Below are 21,375 nucleotides of genomic sequence, written 5' to 3' on the forward strand. Positions count from 1 at the left end.
CACGAAAGATTATGGAGGCCAAGTCATTGAGTGTATTTCAGACAGAGATAGAGTGTTTCTTGATTGGGAAGGGGATCAAGATTTATGAGGAGAAGATGGAGAATGGGGCTGAGAAACATATCAGGCTTGATTGAATGGCAGAGCAGATTCAATGGACTAAATGGCCTACTTCTCCTCCTATCTTTTACGGTCTTATGAACTGAGCATAACAAGGATATAAAAATATCCTCTACCCTTCCCTCTCAGCAAACCAGTGCTGTTAGAAAAAACAACTTGGAAAAGCCTCCACTGAGAAATCAAGGCTGTATACAACCTTTCCCACTCCCGAGTCTCAGGAGTAGCTATGTATAAAAAGGAAGAAATGAAAATATATTTCCTGTGACTGACCAATCCAGGACTAAAAGAAAAGGGGAGTTGAAACCCCTCCTCACCTGGTCATTTCAAACCAAAGATATTTATTGGATACCTATTTCTGAAAAAGTATTCATTGCTTCATGGAGTGAAATACCCATCTGTTACTGCATACAACTACTGCAATTAACCATCATGGGTTACAAAATTAAAAACTTTGCATTAACTATTTCATATCTTAGTCAGATTTTTAAAGTATTTGCACTTCAAAGTAGTTTTTTTCAATAGATATGTAGATGACACTGTGCTACTTTAACCATTCACTTTGGCTGTCAATATTTTGACTGATTGCAGCATATGGTCCATACGCAATGTCTATTTTTAGTTAAAATAGTGAGAATATTTTGTGCTCATGAAAACTTAATTCATGCAATATTTTTGAACTAGCATTACAAAAATATCTAAGCTATATAAATAATTCATGATAATTGTTTAGCTACACCTTGCCTTTCTGTTGGTGCCCGTTGGCTTATTTCATATTTAGTCATATTCAAAAATAGCAACTTTTGCTGATTTTCTCCAAATTTACAATGGGCTATTTATTTCACCTTGTTTTTCAATTCATTTTTAGTACCAAACATCCTTTAAACAAAACAAGTTTCAAAATTACAAATAGTAATTGATTTTAAAAAATAATCCAACAGAATTACACAGACGTTTTGAGGTGGGGGGGGGAGAGAATTAGGGGGAAATTTGGGACATGGACAGGTGAGGTTAAAGGTGGAGAGTGACAGATGACAAGGGTTAGGGATGCAAAACAATGAATGGGGAGAGGTTATTCTGACAATCGTCCCGGACGGTTTTGAGCATTTCACCTCCTGCAGCATCCATCATCAAGCACCTGAGCCACTGAAACTGATTCATGCACGTGAATCACATTTAAGCTAACAGTGCATCAATTTTTATGGCTCTATACTTTTCACGCAAAGCAGCCAAGATTCACATTTGCAAATTAAATTTTGCTTGTATGCAGAGCAGCAGTTTTGAGTTTTACCAATGACCGGTTATGGCTAAGCATGATCAATAACTGCTCTTCAAAATACTTCAAATATTCAAGAATAAAAAAAGTGCATCAACACATCAAGGGTGCCAGAGCACTGTTTTCTTAAAACAAGGCTATGCACTGAATGATTGAATTACCTTGCACTGACGCAGAAGAGCATGCCTGTGCAACTGTGCATTTCCATTATTTACAACAATCTTGTGCCTACTGGAGTAGCAGACACTAGTCTTTGGCCAATTTGATTCACTCCATGTGACATCAATAAATGGCTTAAGGCACTGGGTACTGTAAAGGCACTAAGCCCTAAAAAAATTTCTGGGAACAGTACTGATGATTTGTACTCCTGATAAATTGCCAGACTCTTAAGCAAACAGTTCCCAGTATAGCTACAGCATTCGCATCTAATCAGCAATGTGGAAAATTATCCAGGAACGTCCTGACCACAGGATAAAAGGGCAAATCCAATTCAGCCAATTACCACCTATCAGTCAACTCTTAATCATTGGTAAAATAATGGAAGGGTTCAACACCAGCACTTACTTGGAAATAACCTGCTCACTGGTGCTCAGTTTAGGTTTCAGCAGGACAATTCAACTCCTGACTTCAACACAGCTTTGGTCCAAAATTAACCAAAAAACTGGACTATAGTGGCAAGTGATAATAACTGCCCTTGACATGAAGATCACATTTCACTTATAACTACTTGGCATCAAGGAGCCCTGGTAATCTAAAGTCAATATGAATCTGGAGAAAGCTCCCCACTGGTTAGAGTTATGCCTAGCACAAAAGATGATGGTTTTTGGAGGTCACTCATCTCAGTTCCAGGACATCTCTGCAAGAGTTCCTCCAGTGGTGTCCTCAACCCAACCATCTTCAGCTGCTTCAGCAATCACACTTCTGGCATCATAACATCAGAGCTGGGGAGTTTGTTGATGACTGCACAACATTCAGCACTATTTACAACTCTTCAGATATTTTAGCAATTTATGTCCATACGTGTAAGGCACAAGTCATGAGAATGATGGAAAACTCTCCACTTGCCTGGGCAAAACAGTCCACATGATTGGTACCCCACCCACTATATTAAATATTCATTGCACCCACCGGTGACACACAGTAGCAGCTGTGTGCACCATCCCCAAGATGCAGTGCACCCTGATATTTTCCTTGCACAGCTCTGTCGAATACAGCGATTTCTACCACCTAGAAGGACTTGGAAATTCTATGATAGATTGGGTGAGTGGGCAAATCAAGGCAGATCCAGTATAATTTGGATAAATGCAAGATTATTCATTTTGGAAGCAAAAACACGAGAGGCAAATTACAACCTGAATGGCTGTAAATTGGGAGAGGGGAATGTGCAGTAGGACCTGGTGTCCTTGTGCACCAGTCAATGAAGGTAAAAATATAGGTGCACCAGGCAGCAAAGAAAGCAAATGATGTGTCAGCCTTCATTGTAGGAGGTTTTGAGTACAGCAGCAGGAATGTGTTGTTGCAGTTCTGCACAACACCTAGAATATTGTATGCAGTTTTGATCTCCTTTTCTGAAGAAGGATGCTCTTGTTCTCGAGGGAGTGCAGCAAGGATTTACCAGGCTGATTCCTGGAATGGCAGGACTGACATGTGAGGAGAGATTGACTGTTTGCACTGGGGTTAAGACAAATGAGGGGGGGATCTCATTGAAACTGATAAAATTCTAACAGGACTAAACAAGCTAGATGCAGGGAGGATGCTCCTCATAGCAAGTGTGTATAGAATCAGGGGTCACAGTCTGAGGATTCAGGTAGACCATTTAGGACAGAGATGGGGAGACACATCTTGACCAAAAAAAGTGCTGAGCCTGCGTAATTCATAACCACATGAAGTAGCTGATGCCAAAACATTGAATGTATTCAAGAGGCAGCTAGATGTAGCACTTGAGGTGAATGGGATCACAGATTATGGAGAGAAAGCAGGATTAGACTATTGAGGTGGACCATCAGCCATAATCATGGTGAATAGCAGAGTGGTATCAAAGGGCCAAAAGGCCTCCTCCTGCTCTTATCTTCTATGTTTCTGTGATAGTGTTCATGTCATTGTGAATGGCTGTTGCCATTTGCTAGGCAAAGATGTGGTCATTTCACTGTCATCTGTTCTGCTGTTAAGATAGTGACACCAAAGATAGTGACAGTCAAAACTAAGAAATTAGCTTCAAAACCCACCTTAGCAAATTGCAAAACAGAATTTAAGAAACCTAATACTTTACAGTACCAATACCAGAAAATAATCAAAGAAGTTGCTATTTTGTTGTGAAAGCCTACCTGGTCATCTAAAGTCCTTCAGAGGAGGGAAACTGCAATCCCATAGTCTTCCTATATGTAACTCAAATACCATTCGAAGTGAATGACTCTGAATCCCTCAGGAAATCTAGGCATTGCTTTAAATCAGTGTCATTAGTAAAAGCCACATTCCAAGAATAATTTTTTTAAGAAGACAATGAATAAATTTCCCTTCCAATGTCTGTGGCAGAGGATGCAGAATATTTAGATGCAGACGGAAATCTAATCTTGATATAACTAAACTAAAACAAACTGCCAAATCAAGTTTAGTTTCAATAGCTCTTTTCCCACTGCTAATTAAATTTGATAGGGAAGACAGTGTAATTCCAATAATTCTTCCACAGGCAAGTAAAGCCAATCTCCTCTGATCTCCCTCAACAAGCAGAGAGAAAAAAAAACAGGGTCCTCTTGATTCAGGCAGAGCAATCTTCAGTGAAAACAAAAAATGTTCAAAGTAGTCAGCAAGTCAAGCAGCAGCTATGGTGAGAAACAGATCATAATTCAGGTCATTAACCTTTCATCAGGATCGGGAAGGAAAGGACAATGTCAACAAGGCACTACAGATATAGGATCTAGTAGACATTCCAGAACAGAGGACAGATTAAACATCCCAACTTAGAGAGTTAATAGGTCATGGAAGTATTTTCAAGGGCAGAAGTTATGCCACCATTCAAGAGTAGATTTGATAGTCAGAAGAAGGGAATGTGCTTCATAAGTGGAACATTGGAACTGCTTACGCATATGTATGGTAAATACCACCAAGGGCCATGTAGCTTGCCTCTTTTTATGCTGTTAAATTTAATACATTTGTTAAAATGTATGTTCCTTTTCCACAATTCCTGTACAATACAACTCAAGCCTTCAATTGTGAAACCAGTTACCAATTTAACTAAGCACTGGGCGGCACGGTGGCACAGTGGTTAGCACTGCTGCCTCACAGCGCCTGAGACCCGGGTTCAATTCCCGACTCAGGCAACTGACTGTGTGGAGTTTGCACGTTCTCCCCGTGTCTGCGTGGGTTTCCTCCGGGTGCTCCGGTTTCCTCCCACTGTCCAAAGATGTGCGGGTCAGGTGAATTGGCCATGCTAAATTGCCCGTAGTGTTAGGTAAGGGGTAAATGTAGGGGTATGGGTGGGTTGCGCTTCGGCGGGTCGGTGTGGACTTGTTGGGCCGAAGGGCCTGTTTCCACACTGTAAGTCTAATCTAAAATACGTCTGTAAGGAATATTTGCCTGAAAAATCTGAGATTTCCTGATCAATCAAACTAAGTTTGGTCTCCAAGCAAAATCATGTTCCTACCTCCGCACAGGACATTATTGAGAGCATTAGGTGTCCAATGATTCCTCTTATCCAGTATCCTGGAACTTGAGGATATTACGACCAGAAGGTAAAACTGGAAGAATGCACAGAAAGTTCAAATGTTAAAAGCTCAGCTAATCTTAATGTAACTACATAATACAGATGATATGGAAGGCTAGCATGAATGACCTGAGATGTCATTAGAACCTTATTCATTTAAAACAAATTGCCTGTAAGGAAGGAAATGGATCACAGTTTCGGCGGAGTGCATAAGGAGCACACATCCCCTCTACTATCAAGAAGATAGTTCGCAAACTCCCAATTTTTACTTCCCACTTGCACTGCAAAACCCAGCCCCCTCCAGCCATTTCTGAAAGATCACTTCCTTCCCACCTAATACCACCTTCACTAATGTATTTTAGGGTAATGAAGACCATAGGATTGGGAACAGGCTATTCTGCCCTTCGGGTTTGATCTGCTAATCATGGCTGATCAAACATACAGTCATAGAGGTGTACAGCACGGAAACAGACCCCTCGCTCCAACCCGTCCATGCCGACTACATATCCCAACCCAATCTAGTCCCACCTGTCAGTACCTGGCCCATATCCATCCTAACTATTCCTATTCATATACCCATCCAGATGCCTTTTAAATGTTGCAATTGTACTAGCCTCCACCACTTCCTCTGGCAGCTCATTCCATACACATACCACCCTAAATATGAAAAAGTTGCCCCTTAGGTCCCTTTTATATCCTTCCCCTCTCACCCTAAACCTATGCCCTCCAGTTCTAGACTCCCCAACCCCAGGGAAAAGACTTTGCCCTATCCATGCCCCTCATGATTTTGTAAACCTCTATAAAGTCACCCCTCAGCCTTCGATGCTCCAGGGAAAACAGCCTTAGCTTATTCAACCTCTCCCTATAGCACAAATCCTCCAACTCTGGCAACATCCTTGTAAATCTTTTCTGAACGTTTTCAAGTTTCACAACATCTTTCCGATAGGAAGACCAGAATTGCATGCAATATTCCAACAACAGCCTAATCAATGTCCTGTACAGCCACAACATGACCTCCCAACTCTTGTACTCAATACTCTGACCAATAAAGGAAAGCATGCCAAAAGTCTTCCTCACCATCCTATCTATCCACGATTCATTCTCATTACCCTGTATGTTACTGGTAATCAGAAATCTACAAATCTCTACCTTAAACACAATCAAATAGTCAGCTTCCACAGTCTTCTGTGGTGGAAAACTCCAAAGGTTCACAACCCTCTGATAAAACCCTGGACCTAAGTGGCATTCCCTTTATTTTTAAGTTGTGCTCCCTGGTTTTAGACTCCTCAATCATAGGGAGCAGCTTAGCTGCATTTACCCTGTCTATCCCTTTAAGTGTTTTGTCAGTTTCAGTGCCATCCTCTCATTCTTTGATGGTCTAGAGAATGCAGGCCCAGTTTATCCACATGAACATAAAGAACTGCAGATTCTGAAAATCTGGAACAAAACAGGGCTGGTAGCATCTGTAGAGGGAAAACAAAGTCAACTTTTCAAATTCAATCGTTCTGATGAAGGGTCACTAGACTCTATAGATGTTGCTAGACCTGCTGTAATGCTCCAGCACTCTCTGTTTTTGTCCCGGTTTACCCAATCTCTATTCATAGGGTAGCCCTGCCATCTCAGGAACAAATCTGGTGAACCTTTACTGTACTCCCTCTATGGAGTAATATTTTACTTTTAGTAAGGAGATTAAAATTGCACACCATACTCCATGTGGGGCCTAACCAAACTCTTCTATAACTGAAACAAGAATGCATTACTCCTGTGCTCAAATCCTTATGCAATGGTTGTACTGTTTTGATCTATTTCAGAACAGAAAATGTGATTTTCAAAAATAGTAACTCCAATTAACTCTTACTTTGTCATATCTAAGCTAAGTTACTTGCAATTCTTTGTTTGATAGTCTTTGAACGAACAAGCAGAGGGAGAAACTTGTAGATATAAGATGGTCAAAGTCCAACATTGTCTGTGAAAGTTTTGATATGACATTAAGGTAATAGCTCAGGTAGTTGCTACATCACAAGTTACTGAGTGAATGCCTGAGACAAAAGGGATAGCAGATGCTGGCATCTAAGCAGGAGGCTGGAAGAACACAGCAAGCTAGGTAGCATCAGGAGGTGGAGAAATCAACGTTTCCAATTAAGCCCCTTCATCAGGATTGGGGAGGGGTAGTAGTGGGTGGGTGGGGGGGGGGGGGGGCGGGGAGGTAGGTGAGATAGCGATAAGTGGATGCAGGTAATGGACTATTGTAATAGGTCAGTGGAAGGGTGAAGCAGATGTGTCAGTGGGAAAGAAGATGGGAAGGTAAGGTCAGGTTAAGGAGATGAGGAGGAGAGTAAGGGCTGGATGTGGGTTGAAGTTGGGTTGGTGAGATAGTCAAGATAGTGAGGTGGGAGGTCAAATGGTAGGGAGGAGGGCAGTCTTGACACGGAGCGGGGATGGGTGGAAAGGTTATTTGAAATCAGACAACTTCAGGCTGCAGGCAACCCAGGCAGAAGCTGAGGTGTTGTTCCTTCAATTTGCAGCCTAGTTCACTGTGGCAATGGAGGAGGCCAAGGATGGACATGTCAAGGGAGAGTGGGAGGGAAATTTAAATGGGTGGTGACTGGGAGGTTAGGCTGGCTGGTTAGGGTCTGGCGACGATGCTAGGTGATATAGTTGCATGTCTGGTCCAGAAGAGACCAAGAGGACGGAGGTTATAATGGGAGCAGGATCAACTTGAGTCTTTAACCTCATCTTTGAATGATGGAGGATGGGAATTAGTTGGAAATGTATTTAAAGTAGCAGCACATTCTGTGCTACAAAAGTGACAAGACCATCTTGCTGGGAGAATGGAGATATAGAGATCTACAATGAAAAGGTCACAGTTCCAGAAACTAGTCGATTTGTGAAGGAGCAAAGTAGTTTGAAAAGATTGAACAAGAAAACAAAGAAAAAAAAGAAGATATGGCAAGAACTAGGGCTGCCCTGTCATTAGTTCTGCGAGAGAAGTGGAAACGGGAGCTAGGGTTGCAATTACAAATTTGGAAGCGGAAGGAAGATCTCCAGTGGAGATAAGATCATAATATCAAATATGAAATCAGTTATTTCAAATTTGGTTTTACTTCACACTCTGTGTACATGCAGGTTTTCCCTATACATAATTAGCATTAATTTCCCACTGTTGTACTAAGTAATAGGGAAGTCATTTTTTCAAATAGAATATTTTGGTTCAATATATCAAGATCATTAAGATTGTTATCTGAATTTTGTCACGTGTCATTAAGTAGTCTCATCTGGTTTATTTAAGCTGCAAGTTGAATTTATAAGAAATACTGTCAGGTTCACAATACTGCTAATATAAAGGGGACAAACAATGCAAAGTAATCATAGCCAAACAATCTATGCTAGCAAACTCTAACCATGGTGCCCAATATTCAATGCGATTCCATGATAGAACAACATTTGCTCAATAATCCTGTATATTAGGAATTACAATTTAAGATAATCAGTCAGGTTTTCAGTATGGTGCACTTGCATTTACATGTAGCTATGTATATTAATACAATAGGCTCTGTGCTTTGCAAAAAGGAAGAACTTCTACCTTCACTGTGCCTAGTTTAATCTAAATGAAGTCTAACAATAGCCATTCTCTAGTTTATTACATTGGGCAATGCCTTGGATACTTAGCCCAGGTATTTTGAACAAATCTGTTTGGATATGTTGAGACATTTCCAGTACAGGTAGAACTTGAGCCTGCATCTTTTGGCTCAGAGACATGAACACCAACACTACACCACTTTGCCATCACTCAGAGTAAACCTGCCTAGTTTAAATTTAAATAATGCTTGACAGTTAACTGTCTGTCATAATCCAATTAGTGCATTTTCCATGGGAACATCTTTACTAAACAGAGCCCATTACCTAACCATTCAGCCTGCTCTAGTCAGACAGTATAAAAATGTTGCTCCCCTTTACAATAGTATCCTTGTGAATATCCTGTCAACAAATTACATCTTCATTGAGCTACACTCAAGTTCAATGCTAGGAACTACCTTCAATGTGACAAGATAATTACCAAACTTAAAAATAAATGTATAAGTATTTTAAATATCAGCAATTCATATACTTTGTGGTTATATGCTGATCAACCCTGCAGTAGAACATGAACATTTTAACAAGGTTAAGCAGCCACACGTCTATTTATATAGTGCCTACAGCATAATAAAATATCCCAAAGTGCTGCATTTGACATTATAAAATGAACTATAATACTGAGCCACATAAAGAGGTGTTTGCTCACATAACTAAATGGAAGATCAGAATTTTAGCAAGTGTCTTAAGTGGAGAAAGTGAAGTAAACAGGTAGAAGGGTTGTGAGGATATTTCTAAATTTTAGGGCTCAGGCAACTGAAGATACAATCATCAAGAACAGAGGAATTAAAGTCAAAGGCCAGAATTAGAGGAACTTAAAAGTTATGGGGGATTGTAGGAGCAAAAGAGTTTAGGGATAGGGAAAAGCAAGGCTATAAGGTGATTTGAAAACAAAGATGAGAATTTTAAAATCAAAACGCTCCTGATTGGCAGCCAATGTAGGTCAGCAAGGATAAGGCTGGTTGGGGATCAGGACATGGGAAATAAAAACAGAGTTCTGTAGCATCTCCACTTTACAAAGACAAAATATGGGAGACAACCAAATCAAGCCTAGAGGCCATACAAATACGAATGAGGGCTTCAGCTGCAAATGACCTAGGCCAGTTGATATTGCACAGGTGAAAATAAGCAGTCTTAGCAATGGCAAATATATGAGGTAGGTAGTTCTCATCTTGGAGTCAGATATGATACCAAAATTGCAAAAACTCATTTGTTCTCATACTGTTGCCTGAGAGAGGGTGGGATTTGTAGCCTGGAAAGAGTTTGGGTGTGAGGACTGAAAAGCAATGATTTCCAGTCTTCTTCCCAATCAGTCTGTGGCCTTTCACATTGCTGACCACATCCTCCTCCTCCAACCTTTCTCCACTGGAATCCAGCTGAAAGATAATTCATTCACCAGTTTGCATTCTTTACTATCTAGCAAGAATATCTCTTGTAATGACTTCTCTTCTTGATCCTGTTAACTCTGGTGATCCCAAAGGATTATTCTTTGACCCTTCTCCTATTTCTCAATGACATGCTTGCCCTTGATGACATTATCCAAAGCCACAATATTCATTTTCATATGTACTGACAACACCCAGTTTCACCTCACCACCATCACTCTCGCCTCCTCCCCGATGCTAAATTATTAGACTGCTCATCTAACACCCAGCACTAGATGAGAAGTTTCCTTCAATTAAATATTAAGACATCAAGGGAAAAATGTAACAATTATTACAATGCAATGCACCATTAATTTAAGATGTTGAACAGAAAATTCTCCCAGAGTGTGTTACGTGATTCTGCCACAAGATAATTTGCAACTGTCAGACTTAGGGTGAACAGGTATCATTCTGTAGAAGTCCTGTCTTTCCTGATTATATAAGTTAAGAAGAAATACCTTATGCTGAAAGATAAAGAAATCAGATGGTTTTAGAGAAACTTTGTGAAGGCAAGCACCTTTTTCAGATAGGTGTTGAAATATACTCCCGAAACAGTGAAAGCCAATGCATTCCTCAAATCTGGGAAGTTGCGTTATTCACAAAGTTTTCATGAAGAAATTTCTGAATTAGAAAACAGTTGCAACTAGAAACATTTTGGGAATAGTGAATGATGGAGATGATTCATTTCTGGCAATAGTTTCTCTCCACATAGAACATCAGATAATTTGGACTGTGCAAAAGTGCAAAATTGGGGGCAGCAACTTGGCAGCACACCTTCAGACATCTTATTGGAAATAAAAAAAACCAAGAGATTTAAAACAGATCATCGATGCACAATCGCAAAAATGAAAATTACCTCTGTGTTGCACATTGAAATTATAACGAAATACACATCAAGCTCTGCAACATTTAAACTCCCAAACATACTATTTGAATAATATATAGTGCAGTGTCAACATTTACCATGTATTTGACAGACATCCAATACTGGATAAGCAAAATTTCCCTATAATTAAATATTAGGAAGACCGAAGCCATTGTCCAACTATGAATTCCTTTCCCTAACTACAGACTCCATTACTCTCCCTGGCAACTGTCTGAGGCTGAATCAAACTGTCTGCAATGCACGACTGGCCAGCATCCCACATTCTACCCTCTGTAAAGTTGAGGTCATCCAAAACTGCTGTCAACTGCTGTTTACCCTTCAAACTTCTGCTTGCTGACCTATATTGGCTCCTGGTTAGAAAACCTCAGTTGTAAAAGTCTCAAGTCATGACCTCTTCCTTTCTTATTTTTGTAATTTCCTACAACCCCGATCTGTCAGAAATATCTGTACTCATCAAATCATGGTCTCATGAGCATCACCGATTTTAATCACTCCACCACTGGTAGTGATGTCTTCAGCTGCCGAGACCCTAAGCCCTGGAATTCCTTCTTGAAATGCTTCCATTTCTCTTTCCTCCTTTAAGATGCGCCTTAAGACTCACTTCTTTAACCACTTTCTTTAAAAGTTTTTCAAAAATGCTCCTGTTTCCCCTGGAACATTTTAAGATGTTAAAGGTGCTCTATAAATACAGAAAATGCTGCGAAATCTAATTTGGCAGTATTCATGGAGAGACAAACCAGTATGTCAGGTCTGTGATCATTAAGGGAACCATATTCACCTATTGTACAGCTTTCAGCAGTGAACCGTTACTGAAACACACCAGCACCTCCACTCAAAATGCATTCAGAAATGCATCCATTCATTTCCCAAACACCTGCTGTAAACTATTGGTTTGCAAGTGGCCCTAATTCCTCCAAAATCGAATGGAGGTTAGCAAAGTATCATTGCTCATTGGCAATAACAAAAATAGAGTTAAAATGATTTTCTATAACCAGTATAAAACATTGTCTTCTGCCCACATAAAAGCATGTAAATTCTTTTAGCAATAAAAGGCATCTGACAGCCTGAAAGCAATGAATACCTCCCCTTATTTGTGGGTCAACTGTCTTTTGGAACTGATTATCAGACAATTTGAGCACATTCACATAGTTTCAGTGTCAGCTCAGCCAGTTCGTTAGAGAATCCAGAGCAATGGTTTTGTACTTTTACAGTTAGGGGTTCCACACAAAGTAAAGAATAGAAGCCTGAAGCAATTGAGGTCATATTCAAAACTATACTGTTGATAATTTGGGAGTGCAACCACTGGGCTCTGGAAAAGTTTAACATTTGATAAACAAAGACACCTTCAAAACCCTCAGAAAAATCTTTCAGGCCACCTATGGCATTCAGTGGAATTGATTCATTGCAAAGGATCACATCACAGATTTGAGGTGATTTCAGAAGAACAAGAGGCTATAAGAGGGAACTTATTGTTTTAAACACAGGATTGTAATCATCTCCAGTGCACTGCCTAAAATGATGACGGAAGCAATTCAGTCAGTACATTTAAGACCATTAAACCACGACTTGAGGTGAAACAATTTACAGGGCTCTGGACAAAGACCAAGGGGAGTGGAATTAATTGAGTAGCTCAAATAAACAAGCTTGCACAGCATGATGGGTCAAATGTCCTACTTCTTTGCTGTATCATTCTGTGATTCTATAAAGTAACATTGCACTTATCGACAACTCCACTGGTGAAAATGAGCACAAGTGGTCACCAAAGTACCTGATAAAACAGAGCCACAGAAGTGTTACAGCATTGTAGAAAGCCATTCAGCCCATTGAACCTGCAATGGATCTGTGAATGAGCAATTCACCTGGTACTGTCCCAGCTTTGCCTCTTTTCTCCTTTTCCTTTTAAAGTTGTCAATAACATCTAAGCCACACAGAAAAGTAGGATTAAGTACTTTGCAATCCCACATTTGATTTACATATGCTACATAGCATTATTGAACTTGCGTAAGATACTGGTTTGATCTCATTTGAAGTATTATATTCTGTCCTGGGTGTCATATTTTAGAAAGGAAGTGAAGGCATTATGTAAGGTCTGATTTTTTTAGAATGCTTTGATTGAACCAGGCTCCACCTCAATCTCTACCAATACATTCCAGATCCCAGACCCTCACTGCATATGAAGATTTTCCTCATTTCACTATTGCTTTTTGTGTTGCCAATTTTCTTAAATCTGTGCCCTTTTGTTCCCAACATTTTCATGAGAGGGAGCAATTTTTCCCTACCTATTCTGTCCAGATTCTGTGTTATCCAACACCCCCATCAAATCTCCTCTTCGCCTTCTCAAAGGAAAATTATTCTAGGCCCTCGAACTGAACCTGAACTAGGCCCCGTAACTAAAGCTGAACTAGGCCCTCTTACTGAAGCTGAACTAGGCCCACTAACGAAAGCTGAACTAGACCGTCTAACATAAGCTGAACTAGGCCCTCTTACTCAAGTTGAACTAGGCCCTCTAACTGAAGCTGAACTAGGCCCACTAACTAAAGCTGAACTAGGCCCTCTAACTCAAGCTGAACTAGGCCCTCTAACTCAAGCTGAACTAGGCCCTCTAACGCAAGCTGAACTAGGCCCTCTAACGCAAGCTGAACTAGGCCCCATAACTAAAGCTGAACTAGGCCCCATAACTCAAGCTGAACTAGGCCTTCTAACTCAAGCTGAACTAGGCACACTAACTGAAGCTGAACTAGGCCCACTAACGAAAGCTGAACTAAGCCCGCTAACTGAAGTTGAACTAGGTCCTCTAACTGGAGCTGAACTAGGCCTTGTAACTAAAGCTGAACTAGGCCCTCTAACGCAAGTTGAACTAGGCCCCGTAACTAAAGCTGAACTAGGCCCTCTAACTCAAGCTGAACTAGGCCCACTAACGCAAGCTGAACTAGGCCCGTAACTAAAGCAAAACTAGGCTCTCTAACGCAAGCTGAACTAGGCACACTAACTGAAGCTGAACTAGGCCCCGTAACTAAAGCTGAACTAGGCCTACTAACTCAAGCTTAACTAGTCCCTCTATCTGAAGCTGAACTAGAGCCTCTAACTAAAGCTGAATTAGGCCCTCTAACTAAAGCTGAACTAGGCCCGCTAACTGAAGCTGAACTAGGCCCCGTAACTAAAGTTGAACTAGGCCCTCTAACTCAAGCTGAACTAGGCCCCGTAACTAAAGCTGAACTAGGCCCTCTAACTGAAGCTGAACTAGGTCTGTAACTCAAGCTGAACTAGGTCCCCTAACTGAAGCTGAACTAGGCCTGTAACTCAAACTGAACTGGACCTACTAACTGAAGCTGAACTAGGCCCTCTAACTGAATGGTTCCCTGGAGCCATTCGCATGACTTTTTTATTGCCAGTGCAGACACAATGAGCTGAATGGCCTCCTTTGTACCATAACAATGCTATGAATCTGCACCTTCTTTAATACCTCTATATTCTTCCAGAACAGAATACAACACTATTATGAGACCAAACCAGTCTCTCATACAAATTCAACATAATGTTCAACAACATATGTATATCCAGTGTGAAGTTACAAAGTATTCACCCTAATTTTCTACGTGGCTTAGGTGTTGGCACCTTAACTTTAAAAAGTAAAAAATAAACTGACTGAACAAAGTTAAAATCCTGACTGAACAAGGTGTTGTAGGAAAAGCAATTAGATCCTACACATCCCGAATACTTATCACTTGACTTTAAAAATGCTTCACATCTTCAAGTGATTTCATGCAATTTTCTGTGGCTTGCACGAAAAAAGAAAAGTGAAAATGAAGGCAGACTAGTGGTGGAGAAGGGAGGGAGAGCAGTTGAGAAAGAGATAGCTCAAGTGAGAGAACGTTGCAGATTTGGGGGATTGAAGATAGGGGATGTTGAAGAGGAATGGCAGGAAGCGGAGAAAAGGGAGTAGTGAGCGAGGGCAGGACAGTGGTGAGGAATGGTGGGATTATAAGGGGAAGAGTCCCTGTCTCCAAATTCTACAAACTCGTATTTGCTACATAGTTAATTTCTCTCACAGGCCCACAATGATTGCCAGTAGCTGCCTATTTCATAAAAACCAAAGAAACTGTGGATGCTGTAAATGAGAGACAAAAATAGAAATTGATGGAAAAGCTCAGCAGGTCTAGCAGTATCTGTGGAGAGAAATCAGAGTTAACTTTTCAGCTCAAGTGACCCTTCCTTCCATCCAAAGATGCTCCCAGACGTGCTGAGCTTTTCCAGCAATTTTTGGCACTGACTATTTCATCATTGGCTTGCTTTTCCCTGGCTGGCCATGAACACAAACCATGTGTTGACAGGTATATCTCAGGTCCTTTCATGACCTTTGGGTACCACAGGGTATATAGTGCCTGAATGGCAAACATAGTATTCAATCAGTTTAATTAGACATCACTGGAGCAGTTTATCAATCACCTTTATGAATCTATTACAAGCTCAGCATAACCAGATTCCCCAGATTAAAGATCTATAAAACCAAGTGCTGTCTACCACTCAATTATTTACTCTCCTAAAAATAAATTACATAATAAATGCGTTTTAAAAAGTGAAAAAAGTATAAACTCTCTGTTCATTGCCCCTCCCAAATAATATGCCTCCTATCTTGCATACCTTAATTCACCCCTTCTATCACAGAACTGATCTAATAAGACCTCCTTTCCACATCCCAGCCGAGTTGATATTGTACCCAATGTGCCAAACAAATTATCTGATAAACAAACAAAACATTTTATTTTATTACAAAATACATTGTTTTGTTTGATACTTGGAGGACTTAAGGTCTAAACCTTGACTTCTAGATTAGACCATTTGAAGCAAGCTTACTGATGACCAATCACAGTAAGAGACAAAGCCACATAAATCAATTTTATTGTTGCTCAATGGAGATTTGTAGACCTTGTTTCAAAAAAAAAGCTGTGTCGCAGACAGGAAACTAAGCACAGTAGAAATCTAAAGCAGGACAAATACCAGCAGCAGTAAGAAAGACAAGAAACTAAAAATTGGAATGTATAAGGATAAATATGCTAATATTTTACAAAAACTAGAAATGGTTTTGTTTTTCAGACTGCCTATAGGAAATAGAAATATTTGCTTTGCTTTGATAGCAATATAGTTGAGTAAAAATGCAGTCACAATATGATTGCATACATGTCATTGCTCCAGGACGAGATGTCGACTGTATCTCACAAAGAAGTCAAGAAGTGGTGGTTAAAGAGGATCTGCTCACAGAAATAAGTAAGATCCAGAAGAGAAAATAAATTAAAACTCACCCCAGAAAAATAATGAATAAACTTGGAATCAACAGAATTTCTTCAAAAAGACTGTGATCATAGAAAAGACAAATCAACTTGCGAAAGGTAGAGAACACTGGAAGCAGCATAAAACATTCAACGAACAGAAAGATTGGGGTAAACCTTCACTCCTTTGACTTTGTTGTGAAACTGCATTGAAACAAAGATTTTGATTCTTTCATAAAGAACCATCTAATTTTAAAAACATGATGGTTTGTTCCTTCTTAATTCCATTTCAAACAAGAAAGATTGAGGAATACACACCAACAAAGCTGCAAATGTATTGCTTGTTTCACACGGAACAGAATTTTCTGTTTAAATAGCATCCAAAGGTTAAAAAGAGCTTCCATAACCGAAACTGAAAAACAACATTGTGCTAATTGACACAATACTGCCAAAGATCTCACAAATATCTTTGGTCTCCTTTTACAAGGAACTAAACGGACACCCAAATGGTACAGCTCGATACAGAAATTGACCTTTTTGAGGACTGGAGTATACAGCAGAACTCTGAAGCCCTTCTTTTAGATTTCACAATATTTACAGATAGAATTTTAGCTCTCAAGCAAATAAGAGACATTATATATGCCATCTACATCACAGCACTGTCTCCCATGAGAATCACACCACCCACCTTACTAATGTAAGTAATATGGTACTAGGGCTGCCAAACTCTCCTGAGGAGAGATTCCTCTGTCCATCTCTGCACAATCACTGACAGAGCTAAATAGCTGCTGCTATTGCCAATACCACTTGCAATCCCTTTAATTCTAGATAAAGGTAGACCTCTTTAAAACTCAGGAATGCATTGATGACTGGAGTATACAGCAGAACTCTGAAGCCCTTCTTTTAGATTTCACAATATTTACAGATAGAATTTTGTACAGATATAACAGATATGTCTATCAACAAGACAAGGATTGACAAGACAAGATGGCTCATACATAAGCCTGGTCGGGAAGGAGGGTCATATTGAACTCAAAATATCAGCTGTATTTCTCTCTCCACATAGACCGCCACACCTTCTGAGTTTCTCCAGCACTTTCTGTTTTCATTTCACATTTCCAGCATCCACAGTACTTTGCTTTTGTTTGATGTATTAGTGTCAGCTTGACTCTGTTGATATCACACGTCAGAAACACATGGGTTCAAACTTTGCTCTAGGACATCAAGACAAAGTGTTAAGTTTAGTCTTTAAATGTAGCTCTTAAAGAAGTACCAGAATTTGGTTGAGACTTTAAATCATTGCATTTCTGTTTGTTTGGTTAGTTTCTACTAATACTCAAATAAGGTTCAGGAATTCTCCCAGTAATTTTCTTAAGCAATTTTCATCCCGAAACCAAACTCAACTGGTTACACTCATTGCTATTTGTGGGGCTTTATTGTTGGCTGCACTGCCTATGTTACCAGGGACCGTATTTCAAAAGAGCAAATCATCAGTTTCATCATTCTAAAGAATATGAAACTTATATTATTACAATTGACTGGCTCATCTCAAATATGTAGACAGCCTGCTTCAATAAACGCGCAAGGTTGCAAGTGTCTACGGAACAATATTCCCAATGTACTCCTACAGAGAGAACAAAACTACATATACCAAAAACCTTGAATAAAATGGTTGCACACCCAAAATTCAGAAATTTTACCACACACCATAAAATTCTTGTCTGCCAAAAAGCTTCAACAAAATACACAATTACCCTATTTTTGATCTTAAATACTGGCAGCCACAATCTGCAACAGGCCTATGTGGAATAAAGTATTTCAACGGCACTCAACTTAATACATCAATTATCTCCTAGTAATCGCAAGACTTTGCAGTTTCAGCAGGGCAAACAAATTCACCCAACAGATCAGATTATAAATTATATTCTCAAAACATTTCTCCAATGGATGGCAAATATAATTCGTGACTGTTGAGTCCATATGATTATAGATACTGGAATCTTATCTCGAGACAGTTTCCCATTTCTCGCCTTTTTCTCAATCTGCAATATTCTATGTAGTTTGGAGGTTGGGAAAATCTAAGCAAAATACTCAAGCTAATTGATTAAATCTCTGAGGCCCACCTGAATAAAGCACAAGAGGATAACTCCCAAACAACTAGATTTCTACTTCAACTCCTATCAGATACAAACTACTTTGCGAAGCAGAGAGAAAAGAAAACATATATGAGACACAATTGATATTTAGTTTCCCCAGGTGGCACTGAAAGACACTCACATTGTAGGACTGAGTCAACCTGAAAAAGAACCAGTCACAATTGGATCATTGCAGGTACACTCCTGCATTTGGGACTTCTGTTATCAATTGTCAAGAAGAGCTCAGTTACGGGGCTCAAGGTGTTTGCAGTTCTTCGCTACTTCAGATGCAAGCACATATTTTGTTAAACAAGTACAAATAACATAACCAACTATTATGAAAAGTCTATCACTCTCGACTCTGATTTCCAGCATTTGCAGTCCTCACTTTCTCCTATGGTCAGGATAACCTACTATCTTAGATATAGGAGCCTTGCGCTTTCAAGTGGTCCTCGGGATGATCAAGAAAATATGTAATGAGTAAATGATACACTTACAATCTAAATGCATTTATTTCTAATTTGCTGACTAGTCTGAGCAAGTTTCTCCATTTTAAAAAGCTATCGCAAGTTTTTGAAAAATATTTGCCCCAACTGTTTTTTCAGCTATCATACAACATACATGATAGGTACATGAAAGACAGAGTATACATGGTCTGTCAAACAATACCAACGTTTATACATCAAATATTTGCATCAACATTAGCATTATTTGCTATTTACCAGCAATAAATGTCTCTTTTCCCAAAAAGGCATGAAAAATGCTTTTCTTTAGTTACCAACATATTAGAAGATAAAAAGATTACAAGGCCAGGTTTGGAACACTTCGCAAACAAGTGAGGATGTACAAAATGACAACACAGAGAATCATTTTTTTCAGGGGGGTGGCAGGGGAGAGGAGCAGGAGAATAATAATTTCACAGGAGTTCACCTCTTGCAAATTTATTGTTAAATTAAAACTTGGGAAGTTGATGTGAAGTCCAGATTCTGCACAAAAGCATTGTTTATAAAGAATAGTTAAGCCATATCACATTCCAGAGAAGATCCAGGACAGTACAATCCTTGCTGATAAATACCCAGTGCTGACTCCAAAACAAGGAGACTGACTGACAGACAGACAAGAGATGGGGCAAAACCAAGTCATTTCGTTCATGACTTTCAGCAATGAAAAACATTGTATTTGTAACCTACAGCAATTAACCTAGGATAATTTAACATCACCCAAGTACATGTCCTGCAATACATACTTGATTTAGGCGGCTTTCAGATGGAACCACCCAGCAGTAAGAATCGCTGGTAGGCTAATTATTTACAACTACACAGAATATACGCCCCTCCCTTTGTCTAACTGGAAGCATCTCCAATATCATTGTCAGTGTTTTCCCCCTAAGATTAATAATGTGGAATGATTACAGCTTCTAACTCACGGTGATTTTGGTTTTTTTTTGAAAAATGGGGCATGGGAGCAGTTTGTGAGAGCAGTTCGCATCTCATTGTTCGCTCGGTATGGTTTGCCCACCCCTCCTCCAAAAAAATGCACAAAATCAATGTTGCTTTATATACATATATATAGATACATACATGCACGCAAGCATATATATATATGTATATATATATATATATATAAAGAGTAGGTGATGGAGTGACATACAGAAGATGCAGCACATACCCAAAGATATATTAAAAAACAGGCAGTGTAGAGAAAGTTTCGCGAGCAATGAAGGGCTAAACTTCCGGGGTATGTATCGCTGCAGCGGTGGGAGGATACGGGAAGAGTAAATGCTATTCAGCACAGCCGGTTTCAAGTCGCCCTTGCAGGGGAATTACTGTAGTCTGTGCAGGACTCCCTCGAACTGCATTCACCCAACAGGGGAAACGCGCTTTGTAAACATCGAGCCACGCTGCGTTCAGAGCTGCCCCAGCCTGGCTCTGCCTTTTGCAAACGCAGCCTCCTGTTATGATTTTTAGCTGGCCGTCCGTCAGGGCGGCTTTGCTGGCGCTCCTCTGCGAGCAAGCAGGCATCTCGATATTATATAATCCCCCACAGGGTTGTAATGGGACACTCCAAAAATTTATTCTTGGGAAGACTGACAGCCGGGGTCAAGAAACAGCTGTTGAAGTTAATGCTTCTTCCTCCCACACTGTCTGACAGCAGTGGCTTGCCACAACAAAGTTGGAAGCCAGAGGCACATTTAAAGATCTAGTGTATCCGCGTTTCTTGTACATGTAATGTGAAATATTATTAGGTGTAATGAGCATTTATATTTCGGCGTAATTAAAAGAATGAAGCTGTTTGAACCCGTTCCATTCTCTTTCTTACCTCTCTCTTTCGAAAGATGATTTTAAATCCTGCGACTCTTTTTATTTAAAGAGGGAACAAGTTTGCGAAATAAATGGACAGGGAAGTTTCTGAATGCAAGAAGCAAATTGTATTGCATTAATTGTAAATGTCAGATTAAAAAAAACACAAATGACTATGATCATAATCTTCGAAAAGAACCCTCAACTTTAATGACATTTTTTTAGGTGTGACTGTTACTTCCCTCAACATTTTTCAGTAGAAGGGACCAGGGAACTTTTACCCATACCAGTAATGAGAAAATTTCTGTTGGGAGATACCCGATAAAAAGGCAAAATAATTTTGCCACCATCCTGCCAGTCTTATTCTGATCCTCAATTGGGCCCATTCTGAATAATTTAAAGACACTGACCTTTCCTATCACTTTGCAGAATCAGGCATTCGTACATTGACTATCCACTGCTGCATATTTGATTGTGCCAATGTAATGTAATCAAATAATGATATCTTTAACTAGTTCCTAACTTTAAATGTAATTTTTTATGCTTGACTAATCAGCCTAAATATTGCTGTGAGAGTAAATAACGTTATGTTGGCTAGCAGCACAGAGTATCCAATAATTCATCCTGCTGTACATCCACC

General features: G+C 39.7%; 1 protein-coding gene across 8 annotated transcripts in view; it reads right to left on the reverse strand.

Annotated features, from left to right (window-relative positions):
• atg10 (ATG10 autophagy related 10 homolog (S. cerevisiae)) overlaps positions 1–21,375 on the reverse strand; it is a 262,479-nt gene that overhangs the window by 203,621 nt on the left and 37,483 nt on the right. The window contains exons 1-3 of one of the 8 annotated variants that reach the window (XM_060836458.1): positions 20,104–20,249; positions 17,377–17,514; positions 5,031–5,124 (exon numbers count right to left, since the gene is read on the reverse strand). The exons of 1 other annotated variant lie outside the window; for it this stretch is intronic. In XM_060836458.1, coding sequence (XP_060692441.1) covers positions 5,031–5,057 — 27 coding nt within the window. In that variant the 5' untranslated portion in view covers positions 5,058–5,124; positions 17,377–17,514; positions 20,104–20,249. Of the gene's footprint in view, positions 1–3,714; positions 3,736–5,030; positions 5,125–17,376; positions 17,515–19,681; positions 19,725–20,103; positions 20,251–21,375 lie in introns of those variants that run through there. 6 more of the 8 variants (XM_060836448.1, XM_060836468.1, XM_060836486.1 and 3 more) reach the window with 6 other exon arrangements.

This window comes from Hemiscyllium ocellatum, chromosome 2, assembly GCF_020745735.1.
Source record: "Hemiscyllium ocellatum isolate sHemOce1 chromosome 2, sHemOce1.pat.X.cur, whole genome shotgun sequence".
NCBI lineage: Eukaryota > Metazoa > Chordata > Chondrichthyes > Orectolobiformes > Hemiscylliidae > Hemiscyllium > Hemiscyllium ocellatum.